At 38.2% G+C, this 17152-nt stretch overlaps 1 protein-coding gene and 1 non-coding gene across 2 annotated transcripts in view; both read right to left on the reverse strand.

Annotated features, from left to right (window-relative positions):
• Positions 1-17152, reverse strand: part of NECTIN3 (nectin cell adhesion molecule 3) — a 135367-nt gene that overhangs the window by 9568 nt on the left and 108647 nt on the right. The window contains exon 8 of the mRNA XM_023623805.2: positions 194-256. Within this exon, the coding sequence (XP_023479573.2) occupies positions 194-256 (63 nt within the window). The remainder of the gene's footprint in view (positions 1-193; positions 257-17152) is intronic.
• Positions 3351-3457, reverse strand: LOC111769149 (U6 spliceosomal RNA). The gene has a single exon (XR_002801943.1). It is a non-coding gene; the product is annotated as a U6 spliceosomal RNA (small nuclear RNA).

Here is a 17152-nt window from a genome sequence, read left to right on the forward strand (position 1 = left end):
CGTTTCATAAAAATCGATTACTTCTAAGAGAGACAAGCAAGCTCAAGGACTTCATAAAATCATACTAAAGATGCTCGAATAGCAGAGACGTGAATAAAATGAAACTTCATGGAAATCAGATGATATTTTAATAAGCAAGGTGGCCACGACTACACCTAGGCTGATCCCCCCACAACAGCACCGCGTTACTTACAGCGTGCTGGAGGCCGCCAACCTCTCTTTCTTTGAAGTGAGTCTGCAAAGGCAAGTGTTCGGTCTGGAGGAGGAAGACAGAAAGACATGTTCTTTAAAGCCCCAAGCACATGATAAAACAGATCAACCGGGACCACGAAGACGCCTATATTTAAAAAGCCAATCATGTCTTGTTAAGGGTTTGCCAACTAAGCAAAGTGTTTCAGAGGAGGATGGGAGAAACAACCTCATTTCTTGAGAGTTTGTCTCTCTCTCTCTCTCTCCTGGCTCCAGGCTTCTTCTGGAAGGAAAATATACAGAACGTCTGCTACAGAATCTCTCATGCAAACTTGTTTACGTCTTACTGGAGGGAGGACTCGGCACAGAGGGTCTCTTGCCTTCTCTCAGCGGAAGGGTCTGGTATTTTAAATCTGCTAAAAGTGGTTGAGGTGAAATGAAAAGTTGTTTTTTATTTTTAGCTGTAGATGTATATATGGTCACCTTTCTCTTCCTGCTGTCCCTCCCTGTCCCCCACCCCACAGAGTTCATAAAGAGGAAGCATCTTTCTCAGCTTCCCTTTCATATACAAAGGCATACTCACCCTTCAGCCCCCAGGTCAAACATCACCTCTTCTGGGAAGTCTTGCACAAAACCCTCAGGCAGAGCTAGCCACTCTCCTTTCTGTGCTTTCACTGCATGTCTTAGCACAATCATGTGCTTATTTGCTTGTCTCCTTCACTAGATTGAGGATGCTGGCTGGGGTATTTTACAAAGATTATCTCATGCAATCTTTATAATAATTCTATAAAACCGATTTTACAGACGACTAAAACTGAGGCTCAGAGTGGTTAAGATGTCTCCAGTTACACAGCTGCGAAGTGGTGGTTTGTGGTTCAAACATGGGTTTATCTGATTCCTAATTCTATATTCTTATATCCTCTGCTTCTAGCTCAGTGTGTGGAAAATAGATGTTCAATAAATATAATAAAAGAAAGCTGGAACGTCTCAGCATGTAGGCACATCTATCAACGTGCTCTCCATTTCACTGCCTTTGCTTATGCTATCCTTTTGGTCTGGAAGGTCGGTCCCTTAGTCTCTGGCAGTTGAAATCTATCCATCTATATTGGCCTAACTAAAGTCCTTTTTTCTTCAGGAGGCCTTTCCACATTGCCCATCAAGTCAGTTTCTTTACTCCCAGCTTTCCTATTGTTCTTGTTTATGCCTCTATTACAGCACACATAATCATCTATCTGTTTTATAGCTCCTAATGTCTGTATCTTTCAAGTCCAGTAAACAGTGGGCCTTTCTTGGCCCTCCTGCTCCATCCCCATACCCCAGCCTGTGGTTCTGCAATAGTAAGAAGTCAGTAGTAAACTAATGAATTTACTGAAATCTAAATTACCAATTCTTGATATCCCACGTCAGCATCATCCAAATTATAAATTACCTGTGAGAAATTCATTCCTCCTGTTGTATTCTGCCTAATTCTAGGGTGCTTTCCACATGACCAGTCGATACTGACAGTGCCCAATGGTAAAAGTCCAAGCCAGGGCCAGCTTCATGGACATGTGACTAGTCACACAGGACCTAGTGCTAAGAAGGGTCGCACTTTGGGGTTTAATGCTCTGTGGTTGTATCTTAGATTTCTTAATTTTATTGTGAATTAGTGTTTTGAAAGTGGTATAATGGAACAATGCAACATTCCTCGGGAACTTGTAGCCTCAGTGCAAGGGCATCCTGCCTCCTGCTGCTTGTCTTTGATTTGGTTCTTGGCCACCACTCCCCCATTCTGGTGTCCCAGGCCACCCTGGCCTTCCCCGCCCTCCCTGTCCAGTGACTATAGCTGCCCTCTGCCCTGGCAGGGCCCTGAGCACTGGTACAAAGGAGGTTGGGGTCAGGAGTGTGTACCCTGTACATCATGGCACAGCTGGCAGGTGGCTGGAGGACACGTCTCAGTGAGGGCGAGCCTTCCACTCACCCCTGATCTAGGAACCCAGTATTGCCATCTTGACACTCTTAATTTTTAAACAAGAGGCCCTGCATTTTCACTTTGCATGGAGCCTCACAAATTATGTAGCTGTTCCTGGTCTAAGGAAAACAGACTTGGAAGAAAAATACCTAAAATTAAAATTAGCATTGTTTCTTTGCCGTGTTAGATTACCCCTGCTGCTGTTCCCCTTCTCCATTCATACAGGTAACTAAGGAAGGATGCTACAGCATCACTGTAGCTAATTTGACAAGACGCAGGGCAGTGAGAAGCTTCTCTGCAGAAGGAGCTGCTGCCTTCCTCCCCGCTGTGGCAGTGAGGGAGAAGCAGGGTTGCAGGCAACACTAAAGGAGATCACAGTCTAGAAATAGTGATTACGATCTCAAGAGTTCAAGAGAAGACTGGGTTGGAATGCGTGCTTTCCTATGATTATACTATAAAATTCCAAATGGTAAATTTAACGAGCAGAAAATAAATTTTTCTGAGCACTCTAGGTAAGATTTGCATTTGATCATTATCAACGAAACACAGTAACAAGCTTTGAGTGCTTAGAAGCCAGTATTCCGGGAGGACACGATGGATGATGCAGCGTCATGAGTAACAATACAACCAGGATTAAATCAGTAGCATCAGGGAATTATAGAGGCAGGAAAATCTATTTTGTTTCAATATAAAGAGACTTCAAAGAGCCATGGCTTTGTGAGTAATAATAGCATTGTTACCTTTTTCTCATGATAAGAGATACAAAATTAGCCAAAAGTGGTACATTTGACAATAATGACAAGAAGAGAGAGTTCCTAGACCTGAACAGGAAGAAGTGGTGCCAGGACACTATGAACGATCTTCATGGGCACTTACTGGACAACAAGCAAAAGCCTAAGTTCTTCTTCTCTATGCAATATCATAAACCTTCATCTGTAACCACTATACCTCACAAGACCTCTTGAGTTTTGTAATAGAGCATTTATTCAAATTGTTTAGATACACAGGAGTGCCATATATCCTAGGGACAGGCCTGCATTAGGGATGGGGGCAACGGAAAAGTGTGTTGCGCTTGCCTCTGCACTGTGAGGCCATCCAATTTCTGACAAGATACATAAGGAACTTAATTTAACAGTGAGTGGGTACACGTGCTCTCTTTCTGCTAATCCATAAACTACCTAAAGTGTTGCATATTCTGATTTTTTTTTTTTTAAATATGGAACACTTCACGAATTTGCATGTCATCCTTGCACAGGGGCCATGCTAATTGTCTCTGTATCGTTCCAATTTTAGTATATGTGCTGCCGAAGCGAGCACGCATATTCTGATTTTTAAAAGAAGTTAATGACCACAGTATGTAGAAAAGTGTCTTGCATAATAAACACCTCACGTTTGGTGCTTAATATATAAATACTGAATCAACCTATAATACTTTTTGGATACACGGCATATATTATTCTACTATTTTTGCATTTTTTTCCTAGAAAGTTTCCGGCTGCTCTGAGTCTCTAATACATATTTCAATTTCCCTGCTTTCAGGGCCTATCTTGCAGTAATTTCTATTGAGCTACAACCCATATTCACTTTCCTGACTTAGAAAAGTCACGTAGACTCTCACTCCTGGCTTCCAAGGTGCTAACAACACTAGCTTTTCAAGTGTTATTGGATGTTATCTTAACAAATATTTTACCTTCTCTGACTCATATAAATAAACCAAAACCTCCACTCTCTACTATGTATTATATCTTAACCTGTTTCCATTTAGATAATATTTTAAAATTCCATAAGCAGAGCTTTCCGAGTTGTTAAGATTTATTTTCGGTGATGACAGAAGCAAGATTTGAAGTGGCTATTGTCAGGAGGTCTACAGTAACTCTGGATACTCTGCTTGCTCTGGCAATGTAAAAACTGCAAATGAGAGTTCCATTTGGATCCATTAACCCCATCACCAAATCTGAGTCCTTTTGGTCTTCCATCTTGTTTCATGATTTCATCCTCAAAATGCTCTGTACTTCCTTCCTTGGAACCATGGGGCAACCTTTGGGGCAATCACTTTTGCCCCAACTCTTTTGTTGTGATTTATAAATCTTAAACATTGTTCTTTTTAAACATACTCTCCCACCTTCCCAACCTTTTCCCTAACATGTTCCCTCTAATTCCTCGCCCCGACTGACATATGTCTTTTCCAGAATTTTCTTAAGCCTGGAGAAAGCAAGACTCCTTTTAATTACTGCACATCACTCCCCCATCTACAAGAACTTCCATGTTACTCTCTTCACTTTCAACTCTCTTGCTCTCTTACTTTTTTTTTTGCCATGGATTCCTTCCTCCTGGCATACAAACATGTTCAAGCATCTGCCATCTTAAGAGAGAAATGAAAAGATAATATTTATTAAAACCTCAATTTCTTAAATTACAAAAGGTCCTTAACTTACCTTTTGAAACCTCAGCTTAACAAGATACCTCTAACTCATTACTTGCTGAAGGCCCTCCTCTTCCCTCAGTGCCTAAGGCTGTAAGTGAAGATATACCAAGTACCCTACACCCTCACACCTAGTGTGTAATTGGTCTCTCCTCCACGGATGCCTTCCCAATTCAAGCATTTGCTAAGCTTCCCTGTCACATCCTTGGGTAACTTTTCCACTGCATACCAGACATAATCAAATATTTTAATGTGAGCTCACTATTTTTTATGGAACCAGAGAACCTTAGAGTATAGATTATATGAAGAATGCATGAATAATGAATATATTACTGAATTACTTTGATTCTACCTAAAATCTTGGCCAGTCTCTTACAAATGGAGCAAATTACTACACATTGCCCTCTTATACCTGTCAAGAAACTCTGAACCCTTGGTAATACAATACTTGGTGTGACTCCTTGCTTTTTAGTTTGCTTCTATTTGTGGTTTTGTTATTCTTTCAATTCCACGGGTGACTGGGGGAATCATGTTTCTTTTGTTTTTTCCCTGCATCAGAGTTTCAGCTTAATACCTAGGAATCATGTTGAAATTACTTTCTATTAAACTCTAAATAGAAAAGTTTCTGGAATTACTGGGTCACAGGACACCCAGTCATTTTCTCTGAGCTGAGTTCTTGCTCCACAACCTTCAGTGTCCTTTTCCTGGTCTATTTTATACAACATCTGCATCTGTTGGCATTCTCTCTTTCTTTCCATTATGCCCCCACATGGCATTTTAAAGGGTTTCATCCTATTGACACATCTTGCTCTGATGCTTCCTTATACTGACAAGTGATACATTTTTACTTCTGCTTCCAGTCATGATGGAGAACTAATACCAGACTTGCCCTCCTGACATAAATTAGTCAAAATCTATACAAAATATATGAAACAACTGTTTTCAGACACTAGAAAACTGTGCTGCAAAGGAGTGGGATTTCAGAGAATGGGAACACATGCACACATATACACACGTGCACAAACACACATACACACAGTGATCCTCTGATGGCCCTGACTTTTCTGCTGATTCAGGAAAAGGAAAACCCAAGAAGAGCACAGGGTCTGCCTGAGGTGAGGAGACAGAGTTCAGCTTTCCAACAAGCTGAGGTGGCTGTAGTCCGTGGGACAGGGTACTAAAGAGAAGGACAATTCTCATTGAACACCAGACATTCAGGAAAGACCCTGGGTCATGCGTTAGGAGTAAGGCTAAAGTAGCTCTAGAGGATAGAATATTCTAGAACTACCTTAACAAAGCTTAAAAAGAAGCTTCCAGAATATCAAGTTGACCTTAAAGTAAATTAATTGACTGCCAGAAAATAACCAAACTCTTACCAAGGAATGATAGCAAAATTCAAATGATTGACAATGTAACATTCACAATGCCCAGCATCCAAGTAAATGCATTGAACAAGGGAAAAAAATAAGTCAATAGAAACAAACCTTGAAATGACAAGTATGATGGAATTAGTAGACAAGAATTTAGAAACAGCTATTATAAACATGTTTAAGGATATAAAAGAAAATATGAGAATATGATAATTGAAAACTATGAGAAAGAACCAAAGAGAACTTCTATAACTGAAAAAATACAATGTTCGAAATAAAAAAGTCACTACATGGCCTTAATAGACTCTGCAAAAGAACAGATCAGTGCACGTGAAGACAGAAACTATCCATACAAAGAACAGAAGGGAAAAGGTTGAAAAAAATTGAATATAGCATTAGAGATGTGTGGGATGATATCCAGAAATCTACCTTTTGCATAATTGGAATCACAAAAGGAAGGAAAGGTAGGAAAAAATATTCAAAGAATTGTTAAAATTTTCCAAATTTGATGTAAAATATAAACCTATAGTTCTAAGAAGCTCAATGAACCCCAACCACGGTAAACACAAAGAAAACTACTCCAACACATTTCAAAATCAAATTGCTCAAAACCAATGATAAAGAAAATCCAAGATGTAGCCAGAGGAAAAAATAAGATAGAGTACATATTAGAGAAACAAAGATAATTATCACTGGCTCCTCGTCTGAAAAAAATGAAGGTCAGGGGGCCAGCCCAGTGGTGTAGTGGTTAAGTTTGAGCACTCTGCTTTGGTGGCCCAGGGTTCACGGGTTCAGATCCTGGGCGTGGACCTACACACCGCTCATCAAGCCCTGCTTTGGTGGCATTCCATATACAAAGTAGAGGAAGACTGGCACCAATGTTAGCTCAGTGACAATCTTCCTCACACAAAAAAAGAAAAAACGAGAAGTTCAGAAGAGGATGCAGCTACAATTTTAAAGCACTGAATGAAAAAATAAAGCCAAACTAGAATTCTATATCCCACAAAAATATTCAAAAGTTAAGGTGAAATAAAGAAATTTGCTGACAAACAAAAGCTAAGAGAAGTTGTCAGCAGACCCATACCATAAATAATGTTATGGGAAAGTTCTTCAAGTTAAGGAAAATTGATTCCAAACAAAACTTCATGAAGTTTTAAAGTTTTAAAAAAGATACATTACAGTCTAAGACATAAATAAAATGTATAAGAATAATAAGGAGGGGGGCAAGAAATAGAAGTATACGTTAAGGTTCTCACATGATACATGAAGTAGTATAATGTTATATTAAGGCAGACAGGGCTAAGTTAACAATGCATATACTAAACCCCAGAGAGATCACTAAAAAAGTAGAATAAATAGGTATAGCTAAATAATTCAATAGAGGAGATAAAAAATACTAAAAATACTCAGTTGATTTAAAAGAAGACAAGAAAAGAGGAGGAAAGGAACAAAGAACTGACGGAACAAATAGAAAACAAATAACAAGATGGTGAACTTAAGCCCAACCATAGCAATAAATATATAAATAAGAATAGACTAAACATAGGAATTAAAGCCAGGGATTTTCAGATTGGGTTTACCCAGTCTTTTTTAAAAGCAATACTCATCTAGATGTTATCTATGTGAAATGCATCTTAAATATAAAGATATAGATGGTCTAAAAGTCAGAGGATGGAAAACATGTACCATAAAAACACAAATCATAAAAAAATGGTTAAAAATTGGAGCAGCTTTCTTAATATCAGACAGAATGACTTCAGGACAAGGAAAATTACCAGAGATAAAGAAGAATTGTTCATAATGATAAAAGGATCTACTTATCAAAATGACAGGACGTAACAATCCTAAATGTGTTATGTACCCACTCAGAGAGCTACAAAAACACATGAATAACTAACTGAAAGGAGAAATAGGCACGTTCACAAATATAGTTGGAAATAACACTCCTGTCTCAGTAACTGGTAGATACGTAAACTGAAAATCATTATGTGTAAAGACTTAATACTATCAACCAACGTGACCTAACTGACATTCATAGAATACCACACTCAACAACAGCAGAACATAGATTGGTTTCAGTGCACGCGGAACATTCAGTAAGATAGATTGTATGCTGGGCAATAATAGAAATCTCAATATATTTAAAAGGAGTTAAATTCTACAGATATATTTTCTAACCATAACAGAATCAGTGAGCAATTGATAATAAAAACATATTTGGAAAACTGCAAAATGTTTGGAAATTAAACAACATACTTCTAAATAACTCAATGGCCAAAGAAGAAATAACACGGGAATTTAGAAAATATTTTGAATTGAATGATAATGAAATTATAACATACCAAACTTTGCAGGATTTCAAAGAACTACTTAAAGAAAAATGTATAGCTATAAATACTTGTATTAGGAAAGAAGAGAGATCTCAGATTAAGGATCTAAGATTCTTCTTTAAGAAGCTGAAAAAAGAAGAGCAAATTAAATCCAAAGGAAGTAGAAAGAAATAATAAGGAGTGAAAAATCAATAAATAAATAATGGACAAACATTGAACAAAATTAATGAAACCAAAAGCTGGTTCTTGAAAATCTAATAAAATTGTAAACATCCTAGCAAGAAAAAAAGAGAAACACAAACCAATATTAAAACGAAAAAGGCGACATTATAACTGATCTTATAAAAGTTGGAACGATAAAAAAGGTGTGTTATGAACAATCTGATGCCAATTAATTTTGACAATCAAGATGAAACGGACAAATGTCTTGAAAGACACAATGAAAATCCTTTCCATAGAGAAACTCCAGGCCCAGATGGAAACACTAGTAAATCCTATCATTTAAAGGACTAATAGTGTTCTTAAATTCTTTCAGCAAATGAGAGAAAAGAGAACATTTTCTAACTTCTTTTATGAGACTATCATCACCCTGATACCAAAACCAGACAAAGATATTATAAAAAAGGAAAACTAAAGATTTTTATTCATAATATCCCAAAACATTAAACCAAAACAGTCCTCTACAGTTGAATGAATAAACAAATTATAAACTATTTATAAAACGGGATACTACTCAGCAATGAAAAGAAATTTATTCATACAACAACATGGATCTCAAAAGCATTATGCTAAACAAAAGAAATTGGAGACAAAGGAGCACACAGTGATTCCCTTCAGGTGAAGTTCTTTAAAAAAGGCCTAACTAATACATTGTGATAGAAATCACATCAGTGGTTGCCTGAGGCAGGAGAGGTGTGTGGGGCTGGGGGCAAGTGGTGGTGGTGGAGAGTGTGTACGAAAATTTTTAGGTGACAGAAATGTTTTTGATTGGGGTAGTGTTTACATCAATGTGTACATTTGGCAAAGCTTATCAAACTGTGCACTTAAAATGGGGCACAATATTGTGTAAATTCACCTCAGTAAAGAAGTTTTATTAAAACTACACCTTTCCATTTCATCATAGTTACTCCATTTTGGAGAAGCATGTGTGGGGAGGTGGTGTAGAATGAGAAGCAATGACATAGTCTGGAACCTGTCATGATGCATATATAAATTCTCTACAAATACTTTGTGACAGATTGTCCTTGATGCAGGAGTTTCTCGGCTATAGAATCCAGCTGCTTATTTGTGTTCTAGTGACTGAGTTCCTAATCTATAGAGATGATTTCACCACACTGAAGGAGTAACACAAAGAAATGGCTACCAGACATAATTCACAAAGTATGGATTCCTCAAGGCATAAAGATATTACATTCCTATCTATTAAGTACCTCTCTGAAAGAAGTTATAAAACGTTATTAAAACTGTGAACCAAAGGTCAATTTTCCCTTTCATTTTTTTAAATAGTTGTGAGAGTGGCCGACCACATTGCCTGAGCAACAACTATAAAGATCGTGTTCTAATCAGGTAAAATTTACAACATTAATTAGGTACTTGTTTAATGAGATAATTGTTTCATTTCTCCATGATAATTACCCATAAGGGTAAGCTATTCACATGACTATCTCTTATTACTATAGTAGACCACTGGCATTCATGAATTTAATACTGCTGGTTTTAACCATTTATGAGTGAGTTTAAAAAGGTTATGACAGGTTGTACTTTGTAATTTGTTGAGACACAACTTTGAATCAAGACCTAGGAGGTTTTTGTGATGGGCTAGTGTGATTTAGCTAGTTAATGAGCTTAACAACCACTCAACATCCACCTTTCAATGTATCATTGTTATTCTCAACTCTTATATATGACTTTTATAAAACAGGTATATAGGTATCCTCTACGAATGTCAAGGGAGGTACTATGCTATTAATCAACCTTTATCTTTTAGATTTAGAAATGTTTCCTTATTATTTTTCAGTTAATTCTTAGTTCTCTGGTATCTACAATCAATCATAATCAATGCAGATTGCCACAGCACATTATACAGGTTAAATGTATAAGGTCTGCCTGGATCTTATTCACAAGACTTGAGATTAATTTGCTTCCAACTGCTCTCTCCCAATGTCTGAGAAGTGAGGTTCACTTCTGTGTTCTGCCTGTGCATCCCATCCTAAAAATCCTTTCCTGTTAACCCCTAAAAGGGTGACAAGGAGGTTTCCCCTAAACCTCACATGGGCTATCACAGAGTAGATGCTCACTGAACACTTGCTGACGTACTATCCATGCACGGGACCTGTTCTGACTCCTACTCTTAGTCAGTGATCCCCACAGAGGTCTTGGGAGCTGGAGTATGTTGGAAAACCTGTGACAGTTGGACTGGAAACCTTGGTGTCTGAATTCCTAACTGTAAGGAACAAGGCAGTTAGATCTGAAATGGTTCCTGAGAAGGGAGTGAACACCATGAAAATAGGTTCTAGATCTTTGCTACTCAGGAATCTTGTAAAGAAAGGCTGGAGGAGGGGGTCTGGATTAAAGGAAGTCAGAGAGAAAGGGAGCATAGAAGCTGGCTCAATAATGCCAACATGGTTAAAACAGACATTATTAGGCACAGCTTAGGCAAAAGAACAATTGTAGCTTGTAAGGACAGACTCTTCTACTCCCTGCCCCATAAGGTAGGCGTTGTACAAGATGCTTTAGATGTGCTCATATTCTTATACTATCTGCTTGAGGTAATGTTATTGCTGTTCACATAATAAAGATGAGGAAGCTGAGGCTTAGAGGGAAGAAGCAACGTTCCCAAGTTCATAGAGCTAAGATTCAAACTCATGTTTATGTAATTCCAAAGTCTGTACCTTAAACCATCACACAAGACTGCCTATCTTGAGTATATCCAATCTCTTCCTAATTTAACTGCACAAGAGGACTGAAAAGCAGGAAGACAATGAGCATTTGAGAGGGGAGAAGGCATAACACTGAGTAGACAGACTGGTGATACTCCACACTTGCCAGCTTTGCCATCTGCCCTGAGTTATCTGAACTGGTCAAAGAGCAGCTATGGCCTAAGTTACTGCACCTCCTGCTTGAGCTCCAGCCTCAGCTAAAGGAAAACAAAGGCAAGGCTTTTCTTGAGCAGTTTCAGCCTCTCAGAGTGTTTTTATCTGCCCCAGCCCAGGGCTGAACACATGGTCATTTGCCATTGGATAATACTTTAAAAAAATCAATTTAGAGGGCATTTTCCCTCCTGTTTTATTGTTTGTTTATACCCTGCAGTGATACAGTTAGTACCTTAAAATGTAATGTCTAGTCCCCTAATTTATAATATTAAAGATTGCAATGAGACAGTTACAAGAAGAAATGACTACAGAATGCCCTGAATGCAAACTTTTCAAATGTAGGCTTAAACCATGGTTTATTTATAAGATTAGATATTTTATCCCACAAGGTAGCATTGGATTTTTCTCAAGTCACCATAGAATTACAACAGCCTAGTTGTTGCTGAAAACGTTGTCTTATCCCAAAGGAGGACAGTGCTCCTTCCTATCATTGGTAAATAAAATTTATTACTTCTACTGAGTATACATTCTAGATTTTAATTTTTCAAAGTGAAATTTGATATGACACGTTTTAATGAAATTTCTTATCTCGGTTTTGGTCTCACTTAATCCTCACATTAAAATACACAAGAAAGTGATACTTCACCTAAATTGTAAATATATATGCAAAGTATCCAGTTAAAGCAGACAGATGATAAAGGTGATGTAAAATTATTTGCAAGCAAACTAGACATCTATATATAATGCTAAGATGTCCCCAATCATAAACCTACCCATTTCCAGGGCACAAATCAAATGATTATGCATTCATAGGTGCCATTTTATGCAACTAATAAATACCTTCACATTTTAACATCAGAATGCTATGCTGTCCTTGTCACAATGGGCATCTTTACTCTTCAACCCCTTGTCCTAATCCTGTACCAGATTACCCACTCATACCACTTTATCTCCAAAAGAGACCACAAGGTAAACCTTTAGTTCAGCGCTGTTAATGTAACTTCATCCACATACCCAAACACCCTCAAAAAAGACGTTAATTGCCTCTTCTGTGTCAAGCACAGTATTGTACTTCAAGCCATGCAAAATTGTACTCTAAGACGTGCAAAAATATGATTCATCATACTACCATGTACTACCTTGGAGAAAACATGACAAAAATCATCCCATTTCTGGCTCAGTTGTTGCAACGGTCAAAATTTTACACGCTAAAATAAGATCCAACCTCTAATTTCTCTAGATACTATTAATATGGACCTTCCCAAATCTCATATTTAATTCAGCATCTAAGTTCCTTAACTCATAGCCCTGGAAAAAGATATTCTGGTAAGAATTTCTCTGTGGTTAATAATTTATGTTATTGTTAGCAAAAAGGATAAAAAAAAACTAAAAAGAGCCTCCTAAAATCTTTAATACTAAAGATATTTTAGATGGTGAAACAAAAGGCAATATACAAAACATAGAACACCACTACCCTTATGTTCCTTCCTGTTGAAAGATGAGATAATACAGGAATCATTTCCTTTACCAATAATCTACTTTTTCTATTGAGGATGTAACTAAAAGGTAGAAAATGAAATATGGAAAGGTCTTTATCCATTTGCTTAATGGATACTATTCCACAAACCATCTAAGGAATTCCTTGAACATATTTAGTTAATAATTACATGTATTTTTCTTTGGGGTCTTAAATTTAATTGAATGGTATTTTTCACCATTTTCCTGAAGGGAAAAAAGAAAATATAGACGGCATACACTATTTCTCATTCTGAAGGAAGATAACCTAATAACAGTAAAGCAGAAAGAAAGAAAGAGGAATCACCCACTCTGGAAAGCTAACATTAACCTTCAGGGACACCAATTTTGTAAATATAAACCCCAAAGTAGGCAGTTTTGTTTGAATTAGAGAAGTGACTGTAATCCATTTGGCAATTCCCTGCATCCAGACACTGAAGTCTTAAGCGACTTGCATGAAGGCAGCTTGGGCTGGACTCCAGCTCACAAGTTAAGCACAACCAGGATGCATCAGGGACTGGAATGAAGGTTCAGAGGGTCAGTGGTCTGAGGAGGAAAGTGAGGCAGATGATACAAGAGGAAGGGAATCCTTCCAGTGGAGATAAGTTGCTTAGCTAATAAAATGAGTCAAAGATCTTTTTTATGTCTTCAATTTACCCTACAGTGTCAGTATTGAAGGTTTACATGGTGATATGCTCATATTAGATGCTACTCCTCTAAGAGGCAAGAAACATGGCTTACTAAAACTAAACAACAGTTAAAATAGCACTTTCTCTTCATGCACACATAATTTAAATGGCCAAACAGAGGTTGAGTATTTCCTATTAGCTGCTACAATTGGCTAACAACTATAAACAAGAGGTCATCTACTTAGTCTGGGATTCATAAATGCCACTGCAAGATGACACTCCTTCACTTGATAGTGAGAGGAATCAGTCATTCTGCTATGACATGAACATTTCTATTATTTAAAACAAAGAACTAAATGCGGACTTTCGGGGCTACAGTAGAAAATGAATAAAATCTTAAAAATATCAATTCAAAAGCATGTAGATTAATTAAATATTAACAGTATTTAAGGTGACATACGTTATCTATGCCTTACCCCAGCTGGAATGGCCTTAGGCTGAGGATGACCCTGGCTGGAATTGATCACATCTAGAAAGCCTTCCTTAGGAACGATTGGAAGGTGCCACTCAAGCCACAGCAGCCCTTTCCTCAGTCCCGTGCAGTTAGTTAGCTCAGACAGCATTTCTGAGAAGTGCCACCATGCTTGGGACATCTGGCTTGAGATCTGATGGGAAATTTTTTGGTTCTGCTCTCTATGAGAATGGAACTCTACAGAGATGAACTTAATCTCCTCTAAATGGACCAGAAATTAATAGTCTGTCTTCTGAAATAACCTCATCATCAGCAATACTCTACTAATGGAGATGCAAAAGAACTCAGGGGCCCCTTCTCTCCAGCAATTTTGTCTTGTTTCATATGGCTTCTCTTCCAAACAGTTAAACAACAAAGCATGGCAGTTTGAATGCAAGCTCCTTAAAAGTGGGAAGCCTACCTTCCTACCATGGTATCCAGCACACTGTGTGCATATAACCACCTGGTGATCTGATCTGATTATATGCCCAAATCACTACAGGTCCACAATTTCTTATCTAAAACTTTTAGGAACAGATGTATTTTGGAATTCGGAACTTTTCAGATTTGCAGAAATGTGATAGGTACTTATTTCATATATTTATAAAACATCTCCAGCAGGGTCTGGTATACAACTTCATAATCAAACATATAAATACTTCTGCAGTGGAAAATGAGTATTCACATTAAGTGAAGAAAGAAGTGACTACGTATAACCACATGAGAGTCAGCAGTATAGGTCAGATTTTGATGCAAAATGAGTTAGGAAAAACTTCAGGTGCTCAGAGATTTTTAGAAAGGTAGACAATAGATTGTGGACCTGTAATAAATATCACACGAACAACCAGAGTTCAGAGGCTAGAACAATCAAGATAAGCTACGGAGAGGCAGAGGTTAAACAATATTAGCGAGGACCCAGACCGTATTGGTGGGATGGGAGGACTCGCGAGACCACACTGAGGTACTGGGCTAGGTGTGGTGGGGTCCGATCACAGAGCGCCAGGCTGAGAGTCCCAAGCCTTCAGAGCCACCCAGATCCTAGGTTATGGGAGCAATGCAGTGAAAGTAGGGGCTGAGAAATATTAATCTGATCAATAATGATGATGATGATGATGATGATGGTGAGTGTGGCCAGGCTGTCAGAGTGCAGGAGAATGCAGGATTTGACTACCAATAGTAGGGAGCAGAGCAGGGAAAATGAGAGAACACAGAAAACACCAACAGATCCATAGGCCTAAGTCAAGTCTGCAGATGCAAGCATATACACAAAGAGAGAATAAGAGGAAAAAAGAATAAATGTAGGCTATACACTTCATTAGAGGTTTATGGGACAGAAGATCTATTTGTCTGTGAAAAGAATAGCAGTGTGGATCAGAGATTATAACTATAGATTGAGTTGAATCGTGAGAACAAACACATTCCATCCAGGAAAACAGAATGTAGATTTTTCAAAAGTACAATGAAAGGAGAAAGGAATACTGGCTCAAATGTAGGAGGGAGTATATTATAGGGGCTGGCTAAGGGGGGAAAGGATTGTTCTTGAGAAGAAGACAAAGACTATAAAATCTCCAGGTGGTGAGTAAGCAGCTCAAGTTACAGACATTGAACTAATTGTGAGGTTGGGGAAGAGGAGGAGTAGGGATAAGGCTGCTGCACGGAGAAAGCTGGGTAAGACTTCATGCGCCCTAATAAAAGACAAAGGCAAATCAGAGCTGAATCAAGGAATTCTGATTGAAAGGACCATGCATGATTGCAGGTGAAAGACCCAGAAGAGGTGAAAGCTGCTCGAGGCCAGAAAATGACAAGATGCAACCCAACGGGAGGGGTTAAATGTTATCACATGGAGGAAAACACTGCTGCTCATGTGAAGATGAGGAGCAGCTGCAGGTTCAGAAATAGCCCTTGCTTGTTCCCAGCGATGAAGCACATTGCATTAAAGAAGAGTGGCATGCACTTGGACGAGGAGTCATGTTTTCCTAACAGACCCTGAATGGGGAACACATCAAAGAGAGTGAGCACCATGTGTGTATTAAAGGAAAAGGCATAACGTTTGCTTTTGATCGTAGCCTGGTTTGTAAAAAAAAAAATATATTGCATTTCTGTGTAGGCTACTTGGAGGAGAAGAGAGAAAGAACATACTCAATGTAAGTGGCTTCAAAAGCTGCAAAAATCTATCACTTTTCCTCCAAAGCAGCTCAGAGTGCTTTGCTAGAATCTCATTTTAGTTCAAAAGGATTTGGGGAAACTCAGCAATACAGGTAGAACAGACAAAGGTTCAGAGAAAGACATCTGCGGGATTTCACAGTAAGTCTAGGTGCTCAACTGTGTTCAGGAAACAAATGAGGCCTCTGACCAATGTGCATGGTGCATGGCAGATCAAAGAAAACAGGCCAACAGGAACGATATCCTCCTAATAACAATTTGTGGGTGGAGAATTCTCTAACAGACATCACAGCACCACTAAGGATGAAAATTTTACTTCTTATCATGTTCGGTAATTGAACCTGAAGACCCACTTTAATTTCCTCCTTCTAAAACTAATTCTGAATACCACACCATCTTATACTTAGTATGGTTTGGGGAAACATAATTTTTTTTAAATAAGTACATAAAGAAGTTAGGTAATACAAATTTCTTTTCTGTGAAATAGAACCCAGGCTAACTTTAGGCTTTTTAAATGCATAGAAGTAGATGGAAAGGATCTTGTTTTTATTTCCACCTTTCCTCATCTAGATTTAAATGTTTGTGACATTTCAAGCTCATGTTCATTTATGAATATGTATTTTAACTTAGCATCATTTAGTCTTCTGCAACAAAGTAACAAAGGCCCAGAATGACACATTATGTGTAGGAGTGCATGCGTGCACATGCCTGAGTGTATGTGTAGCTGGGGGGGGGAACAGTGGCAACAGGCACTAGAGGAAGGAAGGACGAGGGTCAGGGAAAGAGGCAGCTGCCACACACACAAGGAAAAAAGGTAAGCACCAAGACTGTAGGGCTGAAAATCAACTTGCAGAACTCAAAGAGGAAAGTCATAAAATACGGCAACTGTCCAAAAGAAAAAGGTGTAACTGTACAAAGACCTCAACTTATTTATTTTAAAATATCATTTTAGTTGAATCTGCATTTAGTTCAAAAGAAGA

The sequence above is a fragment of the Equus caballus genome, chromosome 19 (genome assembly GCF_041296265.1).
Source record: "Equus caballus isolate H_3958 breed thoroughbred chromosome 19, TB-T2T, whole genome shotgun sequence".
In the NCBI taxonomy this organism is placed as follows: domain Eukaryota; kingdom Metazoa; phylum Chordata; class Mammalia; order Perissodactyla; family Equidae; genus Equus; species Equus caballus.